The sequence below is a fragment of the Desmodus rotundus genome, chromosome 6 (genome assembly GCF_022682495.2).
Source record: "Desmodus rotundus isolate HL8 chromosome 6, HLdesRot8A.1, whole genome shotgun sequence".
In the NCBI taxonomy this organism is placed as follows: domain Eukaryota; kingdom Metazoa; phylum Chordata; class Mammalia; order Chiroptera; family Phyllostomidae; genus Desmodus; species Desmodus rotundus.
The window spans coordinates 53,847,896-53,864,592 of record NC_071392.1 but is presented as its reverse complement, the minus strand read 5'-3'; the positions used below and the strand labels follow the sequence as shown (position 1 = coordinate 53,864,592).

Below are 16,697 nucleotides of genomic sequence, written 5' to 3'. Positions count from 1 at the left end.
TATTATATGGTACCAGATTTTACCTCTCCATCCAGTCTACTTGCCTAATTACATTTACGTAATTTATTCTCTAAAGATCCATCATAAAATCAGCACTTAAGTTTGATCCAGAAAAAGAACTTTGGGTACCCAATGAAAGTTAGCTGCAGCAAATACAAGAAGAATTGATCCCAGAAAATTTCTGATCCACCTTCTAAAACAAAGTAACAAAAACAAAACAAAACACATGTTTTATTATCATTGAAGCTTCCATTCTTCCTGTGGCTTTTCATTTTTGTTTTTATCTTGATCTTGTTTTGACTTCTAAATTTGTTTCACTCAGATGATTTCAAACACAACTCCCACCTCAAGGATCATTCAGTATATTGATATTTGAGAAAATACCCCAAACAATGTATAAGTCTAATTAAATATTCACCCAGAAAAATTCTTTAGTTTAAATGTCACTTCCTAATAGTGAAAAATTACTCTGTGACCTAGAATTTCATTGATAACTCAGGACTAATTTGCAACAAGATGTTCTTGTCTATTAGACAGATTTACTTATCTTAGCAAATAGATTGATGAAGACATGTTGAAGAGAAGCAGCTAAGTTCTTGGCCATGTTCACAGTCCCAACTATTAGGAATTTGAATTCTCTGAGCATGAAAGCATAGGTCTAACAAAATATGTCTTCCTCATGGTACAGATAAGCATTGTTGATGGAGGTCCCTAAGTCATATCAGCTACAGTAACTTGGCTCTTAGGACTTCCCTGTTTCTGAGGGAAAGACATTCCTGGGGATGTGATTCACTCCTTCTGTTTCCTCCAAGATCTCCTGAGGAATGGAAGTCTTTGTGCCATTCATTTCTCACTGGAAGGCAACAGTGTATAAGATCCCACCTCACTGTTATGGGACTTCCAGAGAAGGCCGGAGGCACTCAATGTCAAATCATCTGAGAATATATTGATTTATTTAACTCTCAGTACATTGCCTTGGGTTAAGTGTTTAATAAAGTTAAAAATAATTGAGAACTTTGGGAAGTACCATGGCTAGTTTATATGAAAATTCACTTCCCTGCCAGCTTTCTCTCATTCTGTTGACAGACTGTGGAACCTTCCTTTCATCTCTTTCCTCTTTTTCACAGCTTAGCTTGCTCCCTGAAGGAGTATGCTCTTTCTAGAAGACAGATTATGTATGACACACAACATGAAAACTTTATACTCTTCCTTTTGTCATTTGAAAGATGTTTTCTACCTGGAAGAAATAAGTTATCTTACTTAGCGTCAGATTGCTTTTACTTAGAATTCCTCCTTAGAACTCACATATTTAAACTATATGGAGGGATATAAACTGAAACTTTGGTTCTTCTTAATTTTTTTCCCCCAATGAGATTTGCGACAGCTTTCCCTTTTACTGTTATCCATTATAGAAATGTAAGTGCACTTTGAGGATATGTGATTTCAGAAACACTATCAAACTTTCTACCTAAAGGGAAGAAAAAAAGATAAAAGTAACAGGGCAAGGTGAAGTATCATGTAGCCCAGAAGAGGAAGATTCATAACCAGGCAAGAGACTAGGTAGTCACTTAATTTGCATACTTCAGTTTGGCAACAAACTGAAGAAGTAAAATAAATCTCTTGTCAGATAGCTTCCCCAGGTAGCCAATCTGTTCATAAAAAAATACATATTGCTTAAAATGATCACAAATCGTCTTTTTAATTATTTTTCATCTAAAGGTTTTTTTTTTTTATTTTAATCATCCAGAAAATATCTATTAAGTACTTAGTTGGTATAGAAGGTATTGGTTAGATTTAAAATGACAGCATCTTTCTCCCCAGAAGCTTAAAAAAGAAAGGTGTTTTAGTTCATCATTTATATAAAGTTGCAAAACATTCAGAAATAAAAAAACATCAGATAATCAAATAATCACCATTTAACTTTTTAAAAATTTACTGAAAATATAAACACCAATAATCTAATACTTTGGTTGGAGCTACATTAATTCATAGTGGTGACTGTTCCCACATCCAACACCTACTAGCTAAGAACTGTTGCAGGGTCCAAATATGAATATTAAAGTCCTACAGGAAAACACTAATGAAAAGTTTTATTTAAAGGAACTCGGTGCTGCTTTCTCAAAAACACAGAGCAGGAGACCAGCAGGCTAGGATAATTCAATTCAAAATCATTTTCTGTGCATAGAAGACTGCTGCCCTTTCACAGGGCTGACACACTCAGTCCTACAGTGTTTCCCAGAAATGCTGCTGGAGTCAAATAACCACAATTCAAATGCAGGGAAGCATCTGAAAAAGACTGTGGGGAAGAACTTACCTAACAGCAAATCTATTTCAGTGATATCCTTTGAAGTTTGGAACTCAGCACCAAGGCTGTTTTGGCCCCTATGCAGTACATGGAAAGACAGCATGTTCCACTCTGGCTAAAAACCAAGGCCAGCAGTATTTCAAGAAGAAAATGCAAATGGTGAATGGCTCAGTGGAAACTGGCAGTCCTTTGTAATGTAATAACTAATGTTAAGATCTTTTCAGTAAAGTCACAGATAAGGTAGTGTTTATATAATAGCCAATCTTTTGCTGAAGAAATGTTATGTCATGAACTCTAATGTGACTTTTCATTTCAGTAATTAACAGACAAATTTTTATTAATTTCAGTTCAAAGTGCAGGACACTATGAGTTTTACAAAAATATTTAATTGACTTAGAGGTTTTTTAGAAATATCCCTAAACTCAATCAATGAGAACATCTGCCCAATTAGGTTTGAAGTTCTTACCCAAACTCTTCTTCCAAGTCCCACCTTCGCTCCTTGAAAATAGGGATCTCAGAGCCCTCAGCATAGATTTCCTTTATATTTTGATTTATTTTTAATGTGATCATTAGTTGCATTTTAGATCTCATTCTTCTGGCCTCTGGCTACTTCTCCAGGGTAACTTTGAGCCTACTCCTCCCCCCTTTCTCCTTTTGAGCCCTTTCTCATCTCCTCCAGACACTAGCACTCCAGCTCCTCATTGCTCCTTTAGCCCACACCAGTTTGGCTTAGCTGACAACTGGTCATTGTTCACTCCTCTGTTTACAGTTCACTTCTCAGGAAAACTTTCCTGATTCTACACACTAGCTTAGGTCTCCCTGGCTTGTACTCTCAGAGCATCCTGCTATAACCTCCAGTTTTCCATTAAAACACTCATCCCACTTTTCTGTATTTACTGAATGCTGCCTTCCCTGGCAAACTGTAATGTCCTTGAGGGGCTGGGCCTGTTTTGGGTACAACTCTATCACCAGATCTTAATATAGCATATGGAAGACAATAGGGTTAGTGAATTTAGTTGTGTGTGGGTGTGGGTATCGGTGTGAGTGAGTGTGTATTTGAAGATTTGGCCCTTGATCAGGTTACATTAGTTAATTATGAGCAAATTAGTACATTGTACCTAGGGTGCTTACACTTCTGTCACTAGGCTAATGATGAGCAAAAACCAAGGGCTACTTCCCTGATTGGGGATTCTTAAAATGCAAGAATCTTTAAGCCTAGCAAAGAAAAGTATGATACCTTTTGTCATTTGTACCCCCATTAATAATAAATTTATATTAGTTTCTATGTTTAACTATAAAACAGGCTATAAAGCTCAAATGAGAGTAGTTTCATGAACAATATATGAAATAAATAATAGAATTAGCATAACTACAACTCGTATTTAGAGATAATTTATGAGCATTAACTATATCACATGCTTTCACTATGACATGTATATAGGCAAATGAAATTTATTTTTTAATTATTTATTGTATAGTGGAGGGAGAAGATGATATAAAAAGTATGTTGGAATAGATATTAATTAATAAAGGAGATAATTTAGACCATAATACTTGTTGTACTTTTATTTAATATTGGCAATAATTGCAAATATTGTAACAATGTACTAAATGCTTACAATAATTATTTAAGTAGCCAACAGGAATTTGAAAGGCAAATAATTTTCCATTCCTGTTCAAAGTCTATTAAACATTGGTTGACCAATATCTTTAAGCATCAATCAATTAGGAGTACACAGGAGCTCTTCTCTGAGAATGTGAGGGACTGCTGCAGATTTATACATCTCTAAAGAGGTACAATCAATATTACATAAGAATTATTGCTCTCTTCAAGAGACAGGTAACTACTAAGACAAAATGCTTCAGGCAAATTAGTATAATGTATCAAAAATTCAGTACAGATTCACTAAGAACAGGAAATATAAATAAGTAGTTTGGACTAACATTAATGGGATTTTTACTGTAAATGTGAAGACACAAATATATATGTAAATCTATAGAACTACCCTTAATGAATTCAAAAATGTGTCTCCACTGGCTAACTAAAAACTAGTGTAGCATAAAATCACTTTTCATTCTACCCACCCTTCCTGTTTTGGCAGATTCACTTCACTGAGATTTTGTGGGAGAGTCTGAGTTATTTCTACAACATGAAGTCTCCAAAGGGAACATTACTTACAAAGAAAGGCAAAACTATCACAGGTAAATAAATCAATGAAAAGGGCAATGCACAGGAAAATTTTGAATTATTTATTATAAATTCTCTTTGTACTTAATATCTCTTATCCTATCTGAGTGGCCCCTTACTGGGATACACTGAATTTAAGGAAACAATAGCAACTTCTTATCTGAAATCTATAAGCAGAACTGTCTCTTTGCTTTCATGGGGAGTCTAGATAGGCTGCCTTGGAGAGACACTCAGATACTAATTCCAAAAATAACTTAAACACATCCACTTCATTTCAAATCTGAGACTTCCTATATTAATAATTTTATAGAAATGATATAAGGTAAGTCAATAAGATAGACATATCAAAGAGGAGGTAGGATCAAGGGTGGGAAGTAGGGATTGTTGGGGTGGTGAGGAATGGGGGTGGAGATGGAGACAACTGTACTTAAACAACAATAAAAAAAGTTAAAAAAATATTCTTAAGCTCTAAAGAAATTAAAGAAACAAATATAAAATTTCCCAAAGAGAAGTAAGGATAAAAAATAATACAGATTTGAGAATTTTATTGAGGTAAATTGAATTGTTGACCCCAGTTATTTACCCCTCCTTGTGCCCATATCTTTGCCATGTAACTTTGTAGTTTCATGTAAAAACAGAGATTTCTCTACCTACTGGATACAGCCTAAAACTTGCTTTTGACCAATAGAATGAGGGCCGAAGGATCTAATAGTAATGCAGAAGGCCTTAAGTGGCATTGTGGTTTCTACTTATCGTCTTGCTCTCCTGCCATTGCCATGAAAAGAACATGAAAGACATGTAGAGCAGAACTGAGCCTAACTCACAGTGAGACGGCAAAGCCTCACTAGATACCAGATCATAGCTTGTAACAAAAGTCACCTCCTCATGTCCAGCCTGGATCAGCCATCCCCCACTTGGATCCACATCCATGGAATAAATAAATGCTTACACTTGAGTGCCACTGAGATTGTTGTGGTTATTTATTACACAACATTATTGTGACTATAGCTTACAGATATTCTTATAAATTCAAGTGAGCAAAAGGAGTATGCTTTCACCTTCAAGGAATCTGAAAAAATATTTCCCTCTTCCTGAGACTGATTGTTCATTCATTTATCAGGAAAGTCAACAAATTCACATCTGACTGATGAGAGAGTTACATCCAGTGAGTTCATTCTAGGTTGGCCACTGACTTACTTTTTTTCCTTACCAACATGCAAACAATTGCATTAATTTTCAAATGTTTACCCCAACATGCAAACAATTACATTAATTTTCAAATGTTTACCCTTTTCTCTCATGTATTGAAGAATCAATGACAGTTGGGCCTCATATTTAAACTTGTGTAATTAAATTAGATCAGTAGTTCTTGAATTGTTCCTCAAGGCCCATGATTCTAAGGAGGTGTTTGGAGGGCATGGTAGAAGCAAAAGAAAGCTAAACAGTTGGAGCGCTAACCTACCAATCAGCAAAACTCTTTTTTGATCGGTTTTAGATATTGGGACTTCACATGGACAATCAGTTTACTATTTAAAAATTAAAGTTAGAAACCACTGAACAAAATGCCCTTTGAAGTCTTTTCATACTGAAAGCTCCATCATTATATTTTTGACCACTCCTTTTTCTTTTTTGCTATTACCATGACCCTAATTTAAGATAGCATCACCTGAACTCCTGTGAGAACTTCCTAACCTGACTTCCTGCTTAAGTTATAAATTGGGTCATTTCACTCCCCTGCTTAAAACTAGAATAAAACCACATTTAGTGAGGCCTCACCTTTCTCTTTAGTCTCATTTCATGCCTCCTTTCCTCATCTTTTTCATACTGGATTAAAATGCACCCAGTTCCTTCCCACCTCAGAGTTCTCTCACATGTGGTCCTTCGGCTCTTCCCCTACTCTTCAAATGTTGACTCCTTTAGATCCCTCAGTTCTCAGTTTATAAACCATCCTCTCAGAGAGGCTTTCTCTGATCTACAAAATTAACTTAGGTGACTTCTGTCACCATTATTCTCTGTGACAACACACTGTTTGTTCCCCTTCCTTGCTCTTACCATGACGTAGTTATGGGAACATTTGTTGGTTGCTTTTATTATCTGATTTTCCATTTGAGTATGAGCCCCATGTGGCAGGGGCCAAGGTATCTGGTTTATTTTTGCATTCCAAGGACCCAAATACTAAGTCCCTAAGCCTGGAACTTAGTATTTGCTCAATAATATGAATGAATAAGTGACTTGCTTAGCTTTTATTAACATGTTTTCCTTTTCACTGCCTTTCAACATGATACAGCATTTCCATATAAAAATGTGATCCCCACATCTGGTATGCTTATACCTGCTCTTAACCTTCTTTAATTCATATATAGTGTTCCTTATACTCCCGTGCATTAGAATTTTCTATTTCAATTTTTTTTATTTATCATAATTCCCTCTTATTTTTTAACATGCCAATGGCCATTTTTTTGATGTGTTCTCAGACATTATTGTCAAGCAGATCCCAAATCTTAGAACTATAATATACCTGGAATAAAACTAACAATATAATTATTCAATAAATGAGACCTAAAACCTGAAGTAAATGTATGCCATTTGACTGCAGTGACTGAGGAGTTTGGGGAATACCCAAATTTCAAGCAAGGTGAACAGGATACAATTTCAGGAAAATTGTGATCAAAGTTATATCCTAGCTAATTTCATTATCCTCTGTCATAAGAAAAGAAAAAAAAATAAGTGTACAGTTTGTGTATAGTCTGTAAAATAGAGACATAATGAACAAGAATATGGAGTGTTTTTCCAGCAATTCCCAGAGTAGAGACAACAGATATGAGGAATGGTCATACTATAGTCACTAGAGAAGTAAAGTCTGTGGATGGTAGCAGGTTATTCATAAGCTCTTGCTGCAGTCCGAGTGCTCTGAGGGTAGACAGGCACGAGCCTTTTGGCTACAAGGAAAGAGAACTACCCCCAAATGTATAAAGTTGGCATTTTGGCCTAGGCCAAAATTCTTTGGTGAGTGTGTTTGGTATGAGCCAAATTACAAGAATTCAATGTATTTTGAGTTTACTGAAAACACTTAATTTCTTAACCTACAAAGCTAAGATAAATACCCTAAAATAATAATTTGTAAAGAAAATGCCTTGGCCTGAACAGTCAGTAACCTCCATTGGACACCACTTCCACTGAGCCTAACTTCTTTTCTCATTCGAACCACATGTAATTGCATATTTGACACATCTATGGTTATATAGCTGCTGGAAATTACATAATATACTTTTGTGAATACATGACTACAGAACATAGAGTTGGGTAATACAAGCATTTTGTTGTCACTGAGACAGCCAGACATTTATTAGAGCAAAGACACAATTCTGTAGCCTCAGCATACATTCTTGTGGATGTGATTTCAACTTTTATACAAAATGAAAACTTGGGACAATGTCTTGACAAGTTGTTTGGGGAATCATCAGCTACCTGTAGCAATCAACATAGTGAATGATTTTTAAGGAAATGTTAAGAAAATAAAAATTTTCAAACCTGGGATTGATATCTTTCCCACAGTTGGATGTTTTAGTTCCATAATGAGGCCATTGTGTAATACCTTGAAATGTAAGAACAGAGAGAAAAATAAATCACAAAATAAAATTATCTTCTATCTCAAGATATATGAAAAGCCACCAATTCAGTCCATTAAAGAAAGATATTGAAAAACACAAAAACGCTTAACATTTTTAATAGTAAATATTTGATACAAAAATATTTCTACTTTATAGTATACCAACTGAAACTAAGAAAAAATAGAAGACTCAAATTTTTCCCACTCTTATAAATATTTGCTCCTAAATATAGGGTATGATATCCCCCCTTTCATCTATGTATGATCTTCTAAATATTAAAGCTTAACCTCTTCCTATACTACTTCATAGCAGGCTTTGGCCAAGGCCAACTACAGGCCAGGCCAGGAGGAACCAAACCTGAAACAGGGTTGCTCCCTGGGTTGGCACATACACTCCTGGCAATTTATTCAGGAAGATGTGGGGAGTCAGTCCAGTTTGAAAGGTGAATCAGAGTATCCAGAAAGCCCAGTGACTTTTGGAAATGGACAGATTCAAGGCTACTGTGACAATCAATGGGCAGAGCCAGCTGACAAGGATCCCAGAGTAGGCCCAGGTCAGAGGCCTGAGTAGGAAATTGAAGCCAGAAATATTTTCAGTGGTCTTAAGACCTTAATCATAAGATTAGGTTTCATAACTAGGATTCCACTATCCTACTACAGTCAGTGGAGGATGGTGGGAGTGAGAGGAGACAACGGAAAGAAAAAAAAAGCCAGAGACCTCACGTTAGAGGGCCGATAAGAGTATCATGCATGGGGTCCAAGGGAGGTATTTGGTGTCCCATCAAGGACTCAAGGTAGACTTGGTCTCAGGTTTAAGATTCAAGGCCAGTTACTAGGACGGCGATAATCTTTCAGTGCCCAACCAGCAGAAAGGTGACTTGACGCTGAGTTACTTGATGCCTGAACCAGAGCTACTCAAATCCTTGGCATAGAGAGGCTGTATTTTTCCTATGGGATGGGTAGGAAAATAAGTTCTGCCAGGGTTTGTGTCCTCCAACTGTAGGAAGAGGATGAGATGAAAGCATGGAATTAGATCCTACACATAAAAGTTGAATTACTAGAGGGAAAACGTTCTATAACCTCACAAATAAAAATGCTACAAAATTGTTTTCCTTTATTTTGCTTGTTTTTTAATAGCTGGAAGCTGCCTGGGTATACTGTTTCAAAAATCCAAAAAAAAAAATCAATTTACTATTACTATATCTTCAGTGAGACATATAGTGGTGGTTTACACTGTGTTTCACCTACAATATCTACCAATGGAGAGCTTCTCTCTTCCTGTTCTGTACATGGATCTAAAAGACAGAGTATTTCAGTGGCACAGTAAACTAGTAGACCACAACTTCATGCTAACATCCCAAAGAATGGAAGATTGTAATAATGGTTCTCTAGTATTTTGAGCTTCAGGTGAAAGTAAAATTTGCATATCCATATTCTTATACAATATTTTCACAAAGCAAAAGAGCATGCAATACATAAACTAATAAAAATGTTTTCTCTCTTGGAAAAATCAGGGAAAGATGTCACATACCTTGGATTTTACCCATGTCTAGTGAGCCTTCTGGTCCCATTGTGGAATAATCCACCAAAAAGACAATCTCATGGGTAACTTTATAATGTTAGAACTACAGCTCTTCTATGAATAAATATTCTGGCTTCCACTATTTTGGGGGGGAATGGTCACCATTTTGTGGGTAATATGCTTTTGAAACAACAACCATGTTAGCTCCCCTCATTGGGAGTGACGCCATACCATATGGAGATCCTTTCTAGGGATGCCTTGCCTCTCTTTTGGAATCACCAGCTTTGCACCCAAGAGCTGGCCAGAGAAAATTCTTGCCAGTGTTAGAACTGTGCTATAATTTAATTCTGGTGTGGCTCGTTCTCAGCGCCCGCCCAACACTGCCTCCTCCTATGTGGGGGTGGGGGCTAAATGCCAATGCGAGGTGCTAAATCTCAGTTCTACTGAGGACAGGAACAAAAATACTGAGCTAAATTTCACTCGAAACAATTATCTGCACACTGAATCATTCTTCTCCTATCTCTGTTGCCCTCCTGACTACCTCTTTGTAATAATACTGCACTGCTACTCACAAAAGACAAAAGTGAGTGTTCTTAGCTAAATATAACTTAACTGATAGTGTTGAAATTAATTAATGTGAATTGTAATTATGTAGCAAACGTTAAGTGTCAAACGTGAAAGGGTAGTTGGTAAAGGTCAAGGGACATATGTCAAAGTTTTGTGAAACAAAAGCTAGCAGCTGATTGAAGTTTTTCATGGAAGCAGCCTAAGGAGTGTACTTCCTCCAGCCCTACCCCCTTTGCTGTCTATATAAGCAATTCCCAATATGAAACTTTGTTTTCTATACTTATCAATTCCTTCGCATTGAAAATCATTCTGTTTTAAGCAGATATATAAATTCTTTCCCTGTCTGGCAAAGTAAGCTAGTTGCAGTTTCTCATTTGCTGTAGCATTTGTACAGTTACAAGGCAAATGGGATAGTCAGAGCCCTCATTTTCAGAAAGAACTACCTTATTCCCTTGTTTGGCCACCACCCACCTTTTAATGTAAAGTCTGAAGTTGATAAAATTCCATAGCTTCTTCATGAATCGGGTCAGATTATCTCAGAGAACAGCTGAGGCTACGGCAGTGCTGCCCCTGGAAACCCTGCCTAATGACACGGAATCTTGGAAAACTCTCCAGCCTTGTTTGTGGGGCAAGTCCTGCTCTGCTTAGTAACATATTTGAGGATCTCAGAGACCAGACAGTCTCTCTGAATTTTAACATAAATCTCTCCTACTGCACTTCAGGCATATTTTCTCATCTGAACTTCACTGGAAATGGAGAAACTGCCACTTACCAACATTTATATAACGTTTCTTCGGGAATGGTTACTAAGTGTTCCCTTTCCTTTTTATATCCAGGCTCAAATCCCCAATCTGTATTACCTTTAACCTAGAAATTCACATTTAATAGTGTTTTATTTTTCACTAACAGTGGAATAGAACTCTGGCTTAGAACCTTCAAACACCATTTTTCCATAGGGAGAATTTCATGCCTAGAACCATAGTCTGGCCATTCAGGGTATTCTTCATTACATATTTAGTTATTTTGAAATAAGGCAAGGACCTTCTCTAGAATTTTGTAGTGGACTTTGTCCTTCTTTTATTTATTATTCTTCTCCCTAAATCTTTCCTGGTTTTGTAGCTTTTCTAATTTTCACTTCTTAAAATTTCAAAAGCATTTTCTTGACAAGAATAGAATTTTAGACAGAGCACCAACATCTTTAGTAAAGTATCAGGCCTATTTAAAATAAGGCCTCTCTTTCTTCTTCAAGAGTTTTACAGATTGACAGCCTAATGATAGAGTCAAATGGTAATGTATTAATGATGGGGAAAAGAGTAAAATGTATACCTTAAAATGATGTGGGAAATAAAAGTTTAAGTGAAAGTAAGACAGTCTTTTTATAACATCCTATGGCAGGAATGGCAGGAAAAAAGTCCATAATATAGCACTAGAAAGAAAAAAAAACTGTAAAAAATAAAATAAAAATACCCACTGTATAGGCAGCAAAAATCTTTACAGAAAGCAAGAGATCTGGGTCAAGAATATAAGTAGCAAGGCACATTCAGATGAAAAGAGAATGATAGGGTGCCAGCATTAAATGACATACACAAGTGATGCATGTAAAAAGCACATCAAATTTATATATACATACATATATCACACATAGACACAGACAACAGTGTGGTGAGAGCCAGAGGGAAGAGGGGTGGCATAGGTGGAGGTGGGCAAAGGGGGAATAAATAGGAACAGAAAAAGACTTTGCTTTGGGCAATAGATGCATGAAGCAGTATGCACATGATGTTTTGTTGAGTTGCACACTTGAAACTTGTATGATTTTCTGAAGCGATGTCACCCCAATAAATTCAGTAAAAAAATCAATGGAATACCATAAATGATATTAACTTAAGATTCACAGAAGAGAACTGATCTATCCATTCACTATGAATAAACACATGATCTATTCATTCAATTTAACAAACATCATGGAGCATCTATATGCTAGATGATAAGAAAGGGCTGGTAATAAAAAGACAAATGAACTTCATTCAAAGTGCCTGCAATTAAAAGAAACAGTAGGGAGTAAGAGACCTGAGCCAATTTGTAAGACATAATTTAAACTCCACAATTTCCAATAAGGAACAAGTAATTCTGTCTGCCTCCAATGGAAGCTGAAGGATGTAGGTCAAGGAGGCAAGTAAAAGTCTTTGAACAAAATGATAGTGAAATAAAACATTATAGTTAACAATTACAATGACAAACAAAATAGCAGGTATTGCTTATCAAAACTCCTTAGGGTCAGGCATTGAATTAGGAGCTAAAGAGCTATCTCCACTTAATCTTCTCATTAGCTAAACTAGGTCGAAATTACTATAATTTGCATTTCTACTGATACAGTGAGGGAAGCCCAAAGAGGTCAAGCACTTGCCCAGGATTTCACAGTTAATGAGTGGCTGCCAGATTCCTGACACTTGAAGACTTAGTAAAAGAAAAAAGTGAATAGCGTAATTTGATTTACCATTAACATAACTAGCTGATGTGGTCAATTTTGTGAAACAAATTAGTGAATTCATTGAATAAAGAAAATCAGTCAAATGAACTGCTTGTACTGCTTGGTACCTTGAGGCCCAATTAGTTAATACACTGAACCTTTGCCTCTTAGGTAGCCAAGATGTTCTGGCTACCACAGACAAAGAGGCTGTGAAAGAGAAAAGATTTGGGCCCTAACCAGGCTTAGATTTGGAGGGCACAGACCCAGTGGGTGACCTTGGGCAAGGAAGTTAAGTATCTGAGGCTAAGAACCTTCATCAGTGAAAAGGGAGTAATACTATCTCTTTCTCAAGAGTTTCTAAGGGTTAGTGAGATGACGAGGGCAGAGCACTGAGCAGAGGGCCTACGAATGGCAACTGTTTTCACCACTGGGTTCAAACTGTGGCTCCACCAAGTTCCAGTTGTGTGGCTTTGGGGCACATTCATTCATGCAACAAACATATGTTAAATATATCAACAGTAATGATGAACAATTAATAATAAGTATCAATTATTACTAGTGCCAGGCATTGTTGAGTACTGAGGAAAGACTGGGTCATAGAACAAGCAAGGTTCTTGCCCTGAACAACCTTACACAGTCCTGTAAGGGAGACTTTTGAATTAAATGGTGTTCAAGGGTCTGTTTTTGTTACATAATGTATATTTAGTTCAGTGCTATATATCCCCAGTGCCTTGAAACTTATTTGGCACTCTCTAGTAGATGCTCAATAATATTTTACTGAATTCAATGTGTTTGTTTGTTTATTAAATTGAATTAACTAAGGAGCAAGTGGCCCCTTTTGGTTTCATTAATTTATGGAGGGGCATTGGAGAGTATTCTCTGTTTTACTCTTTTATTTATTTTTCAATTATAGTTTACATTCAATATTATTCTGTATTAATTTCAGGTATACAGCATAGTGGTTAGACAATCATGTACTTTACACAGTGGTCCCTATCAATATTTCAAGTACCCACCAAACCCCATACATAGTTATTACAATATTATTGGCGATATTCTCTATGCTGTAATCTACACCTCTGTGACTACTCTGTAACTACTAATTTGTACTTCTTAATCCCTTCACCATTATCACCCAGCCCCTTAAATACCCCAGCCCAGGGGGAGGGGCTGGTTATTTTACCCTTTTAATAAATACTTAGAGTTCTCTAGATACAAAACTGTTTTACTGGGCTTCCAAAATATGTTCACCTTTAGAAACTTAGTTATCATGTTCCAGTGTTGCCTAGCAATTCCCTCAGTATTCTATCTAAAGCTTCTTCCAGGTGATCTTGAATTTGTCCTAGATCTACTGTACACATCTGAAGACACTCTATAAGTAATGCTTAGAGGCTCTGCAAGGATCATGGCCACTTACAGTGAAGAAAAGTCAGAGAGGGTGACCTATAAATTCAGAAACAGTGAGGAAATGCATTATACATGTAAAGTGAATATACCATACTTGAAGAAAATAATCATAGCATTTTTCTTTACTGGGAAAACTCTGAAAACTATTTCCAAACCATGAACTAATTTCTTTGAAAGCAAAAAAGCATTGAAGTAATCAATCTCATTTATTGTATTGTTCATTTCATCAATTTAGTCACTTCTTTAGCTTAATAGAAAAATAACCTTGGGACAATATTTGCAAAGTTATATGTCTAAAGGCATAAATTACAATTCATATGTTAAAAGCTAATTCAACTGTTTCTGAAAACTATGACCATAAAAATGCAAAATAACATAAATTCATGAAAAAAAGGCACATAAACTCTTTGTTGAGATAATGGGGATCAGATTTAAATGCTACATTTTGGGGTTTCTAATTTCTTTTAAAATAATTACTGCAATTTAATTTTATTTTGTTGCTAATGCACATGACTCAGTGTTTCCCCTCTTTTCTCTTATTAAATATGTGAATATTAATGATTTGAGAGATATGATAACATAAATGCATAGTTTAATGAATACTAGTAAAATGAACACCCATGTGCTCAACTTGAGAAATTCTATCAAAATGTTTAAAACTCCAAGTTTGCCCCAATCCCTCCCCCTCCATCACTAAGTAATCACTCTCCTGAATATTTTTACCATATCCCACTTTTTTTATACTTATACTCTGTATGTATATACCACTAACAATTTAGTGCTTGCTTTCACCCATTTGTAACATTTATATCAGTGAAATTATGAGTATGTAATTCTACTATGAGTTGCTTTGTCTCTTTCAATTTTTAATTTTGTTTTTAGGAAGAGGGGAAGGAAGGTGGGTAGGAAGAGAAGGGGAGGAAGGGGATAGGGAGAGAAGGGGAAAAACATTGATGTGAGAGAGAAGCATTTATCGGTTGTCTCTCCTTTGCACCCTGATGGGGACTGAGCCTGCAACCCAGGCATGTGTTCTGACAGGGAATCCAACCAACAACCTTTTGCTGTGTGGAATGATGCTCCAACCAACTAAGCCACTCTGACCATGGCAGAGTTACTTTTTCTGTTAGCATTGTATGATGCACCTACTTTGTAGCTTGTGGACATGGGCCAATTATGGCCATTAATGTAAAGTGGGCCATTATATAAAAATATCAATTTATTAAACCACTCATGTTATTTCCAGTTATTCTACTGTGACAAGCAATGCTGCTATTAACCCATCTCTTTGTGCAATAACTCCTTTGAGGCATATATTTAGAATTAGAACAGCTTAAGTCTCAGGGTATATGTATGTATCTTCAACTTGTTGGGTAATGGCAAATTATTTTTCTGAATGGTTTACCCATTCCCACCAATAATGAATATAAAATCGGAGTGTTTAGGTTTGGCCGATATATTATAATTACTGTGAAATGGTATCTTATTTAAGTTTTAACTTGCATTTTCTTAATTACCAAAGAGTTGAGTATATTTTCCTTGCTTACAGTAGCCATTTCTATTTCCTCTTCAGTGAATTGCTTGTTCAAGCATTATGTTTTTCTATTAGCTTAATTACTTTTTTCTTATTGATTCTTAAAAGTTCTTTACATATTCTGGTTATACATCTTTCATTGAACATAAATTGAAATATTATGATTATATTTATTTCTCACTTTGTGGTGTTTTGATAAACAAATATTTTAATTTCAGCAGTCTCATATTTATTGAGTTTTTCCTTTTTGGCTATACTTTTTTTTTTTTTTTAGAGAGAGGGGAAGGAAAGGATAAAGAGAGGGAATGAAATATCAGTGTGTGGTTGCCTCTCATACCCCCCTACTGGGGACCTGTCCCACAACCCACACATGTATCCTGACTGGGAATTGAACCAGTGACCCTTTGGTTCACAGGCATGCACTCAATCCACTGAGCTACATCAGCCAGGGCATGGCTACACTTTTTATAACATATTTTAAAATATTTTCCCTACTCCAGGTGATAAAGATATTCTCCTAAATTGTCTTATAAAAATTTTACCATTGGCCCATTTACAATAAAAGCTAACAGCAAGTTAGGGATTTAGAGGAATTACCCTAAAGGTAACATCATACTTAATAATAAAAGACTGAATGCATTTGTTTTAAGATTGAGAACAAGGCAAGGTTGTCTGCATTCACCACTCTTGTGCAACATATTACTGGAAGTATTAGCAACTACAATACATTGAGAGAGACATAATTTTCACAAAAGCATACAGATGGGAAAGGATGGAATAAAATAATAAGTAAAAATGAAAGAAAGAAACATAATAAAAGGAAGAAAATTTTAAAGGAAGAAATCATACAGATGACATGACGGCATAGAAAATACTTCTAAAACTAATGACTTTGCAAGGTCACAGGTGCAAGATCAACACACAAAAATCAGTCAAATTTGTTTACCAACAATGAATATAAGAAGCCCAAAATTAAAAACACAGTATCATTAATAGTCACTCAAAAGAAAATGAAGTACTTACATACACACTTAACAACACATGTATAGACTCTGTATGTTGGAAATTGCAAAATGCTGATGAAAGCAATCAAAGAGGAT

The 16,697-nt window shown here is 35.9% G+C and overlaps 1 protein-coding gene across 5 annotated transcripts in view; it reads right to left on the bottom strand.

The window, feature by feature from the left end:
• Nucleotides 1–16,697, bottom strand: part of SUGCT (succinyl-CoA:glutarate-CoA transferase) — a 1,028,943-nt gene that overhangs the window by 185,024 nt on the left and 827,222 nt on the right. For all 5 annotated transcript variants that reach the window (XM_045193162.2, XM_053926097.2, XM_024558287.3 and 2 more), the window contains one exon: nt 8,025–8,088. In XM_045193162.2, coding sequence (XP_045049097.1) covers nt 8,025–8,088 — 64 coding nt within the window. The remainder of the gene's footprint in view (nt 1–8,024; nt 8,089–16,697) is intronic.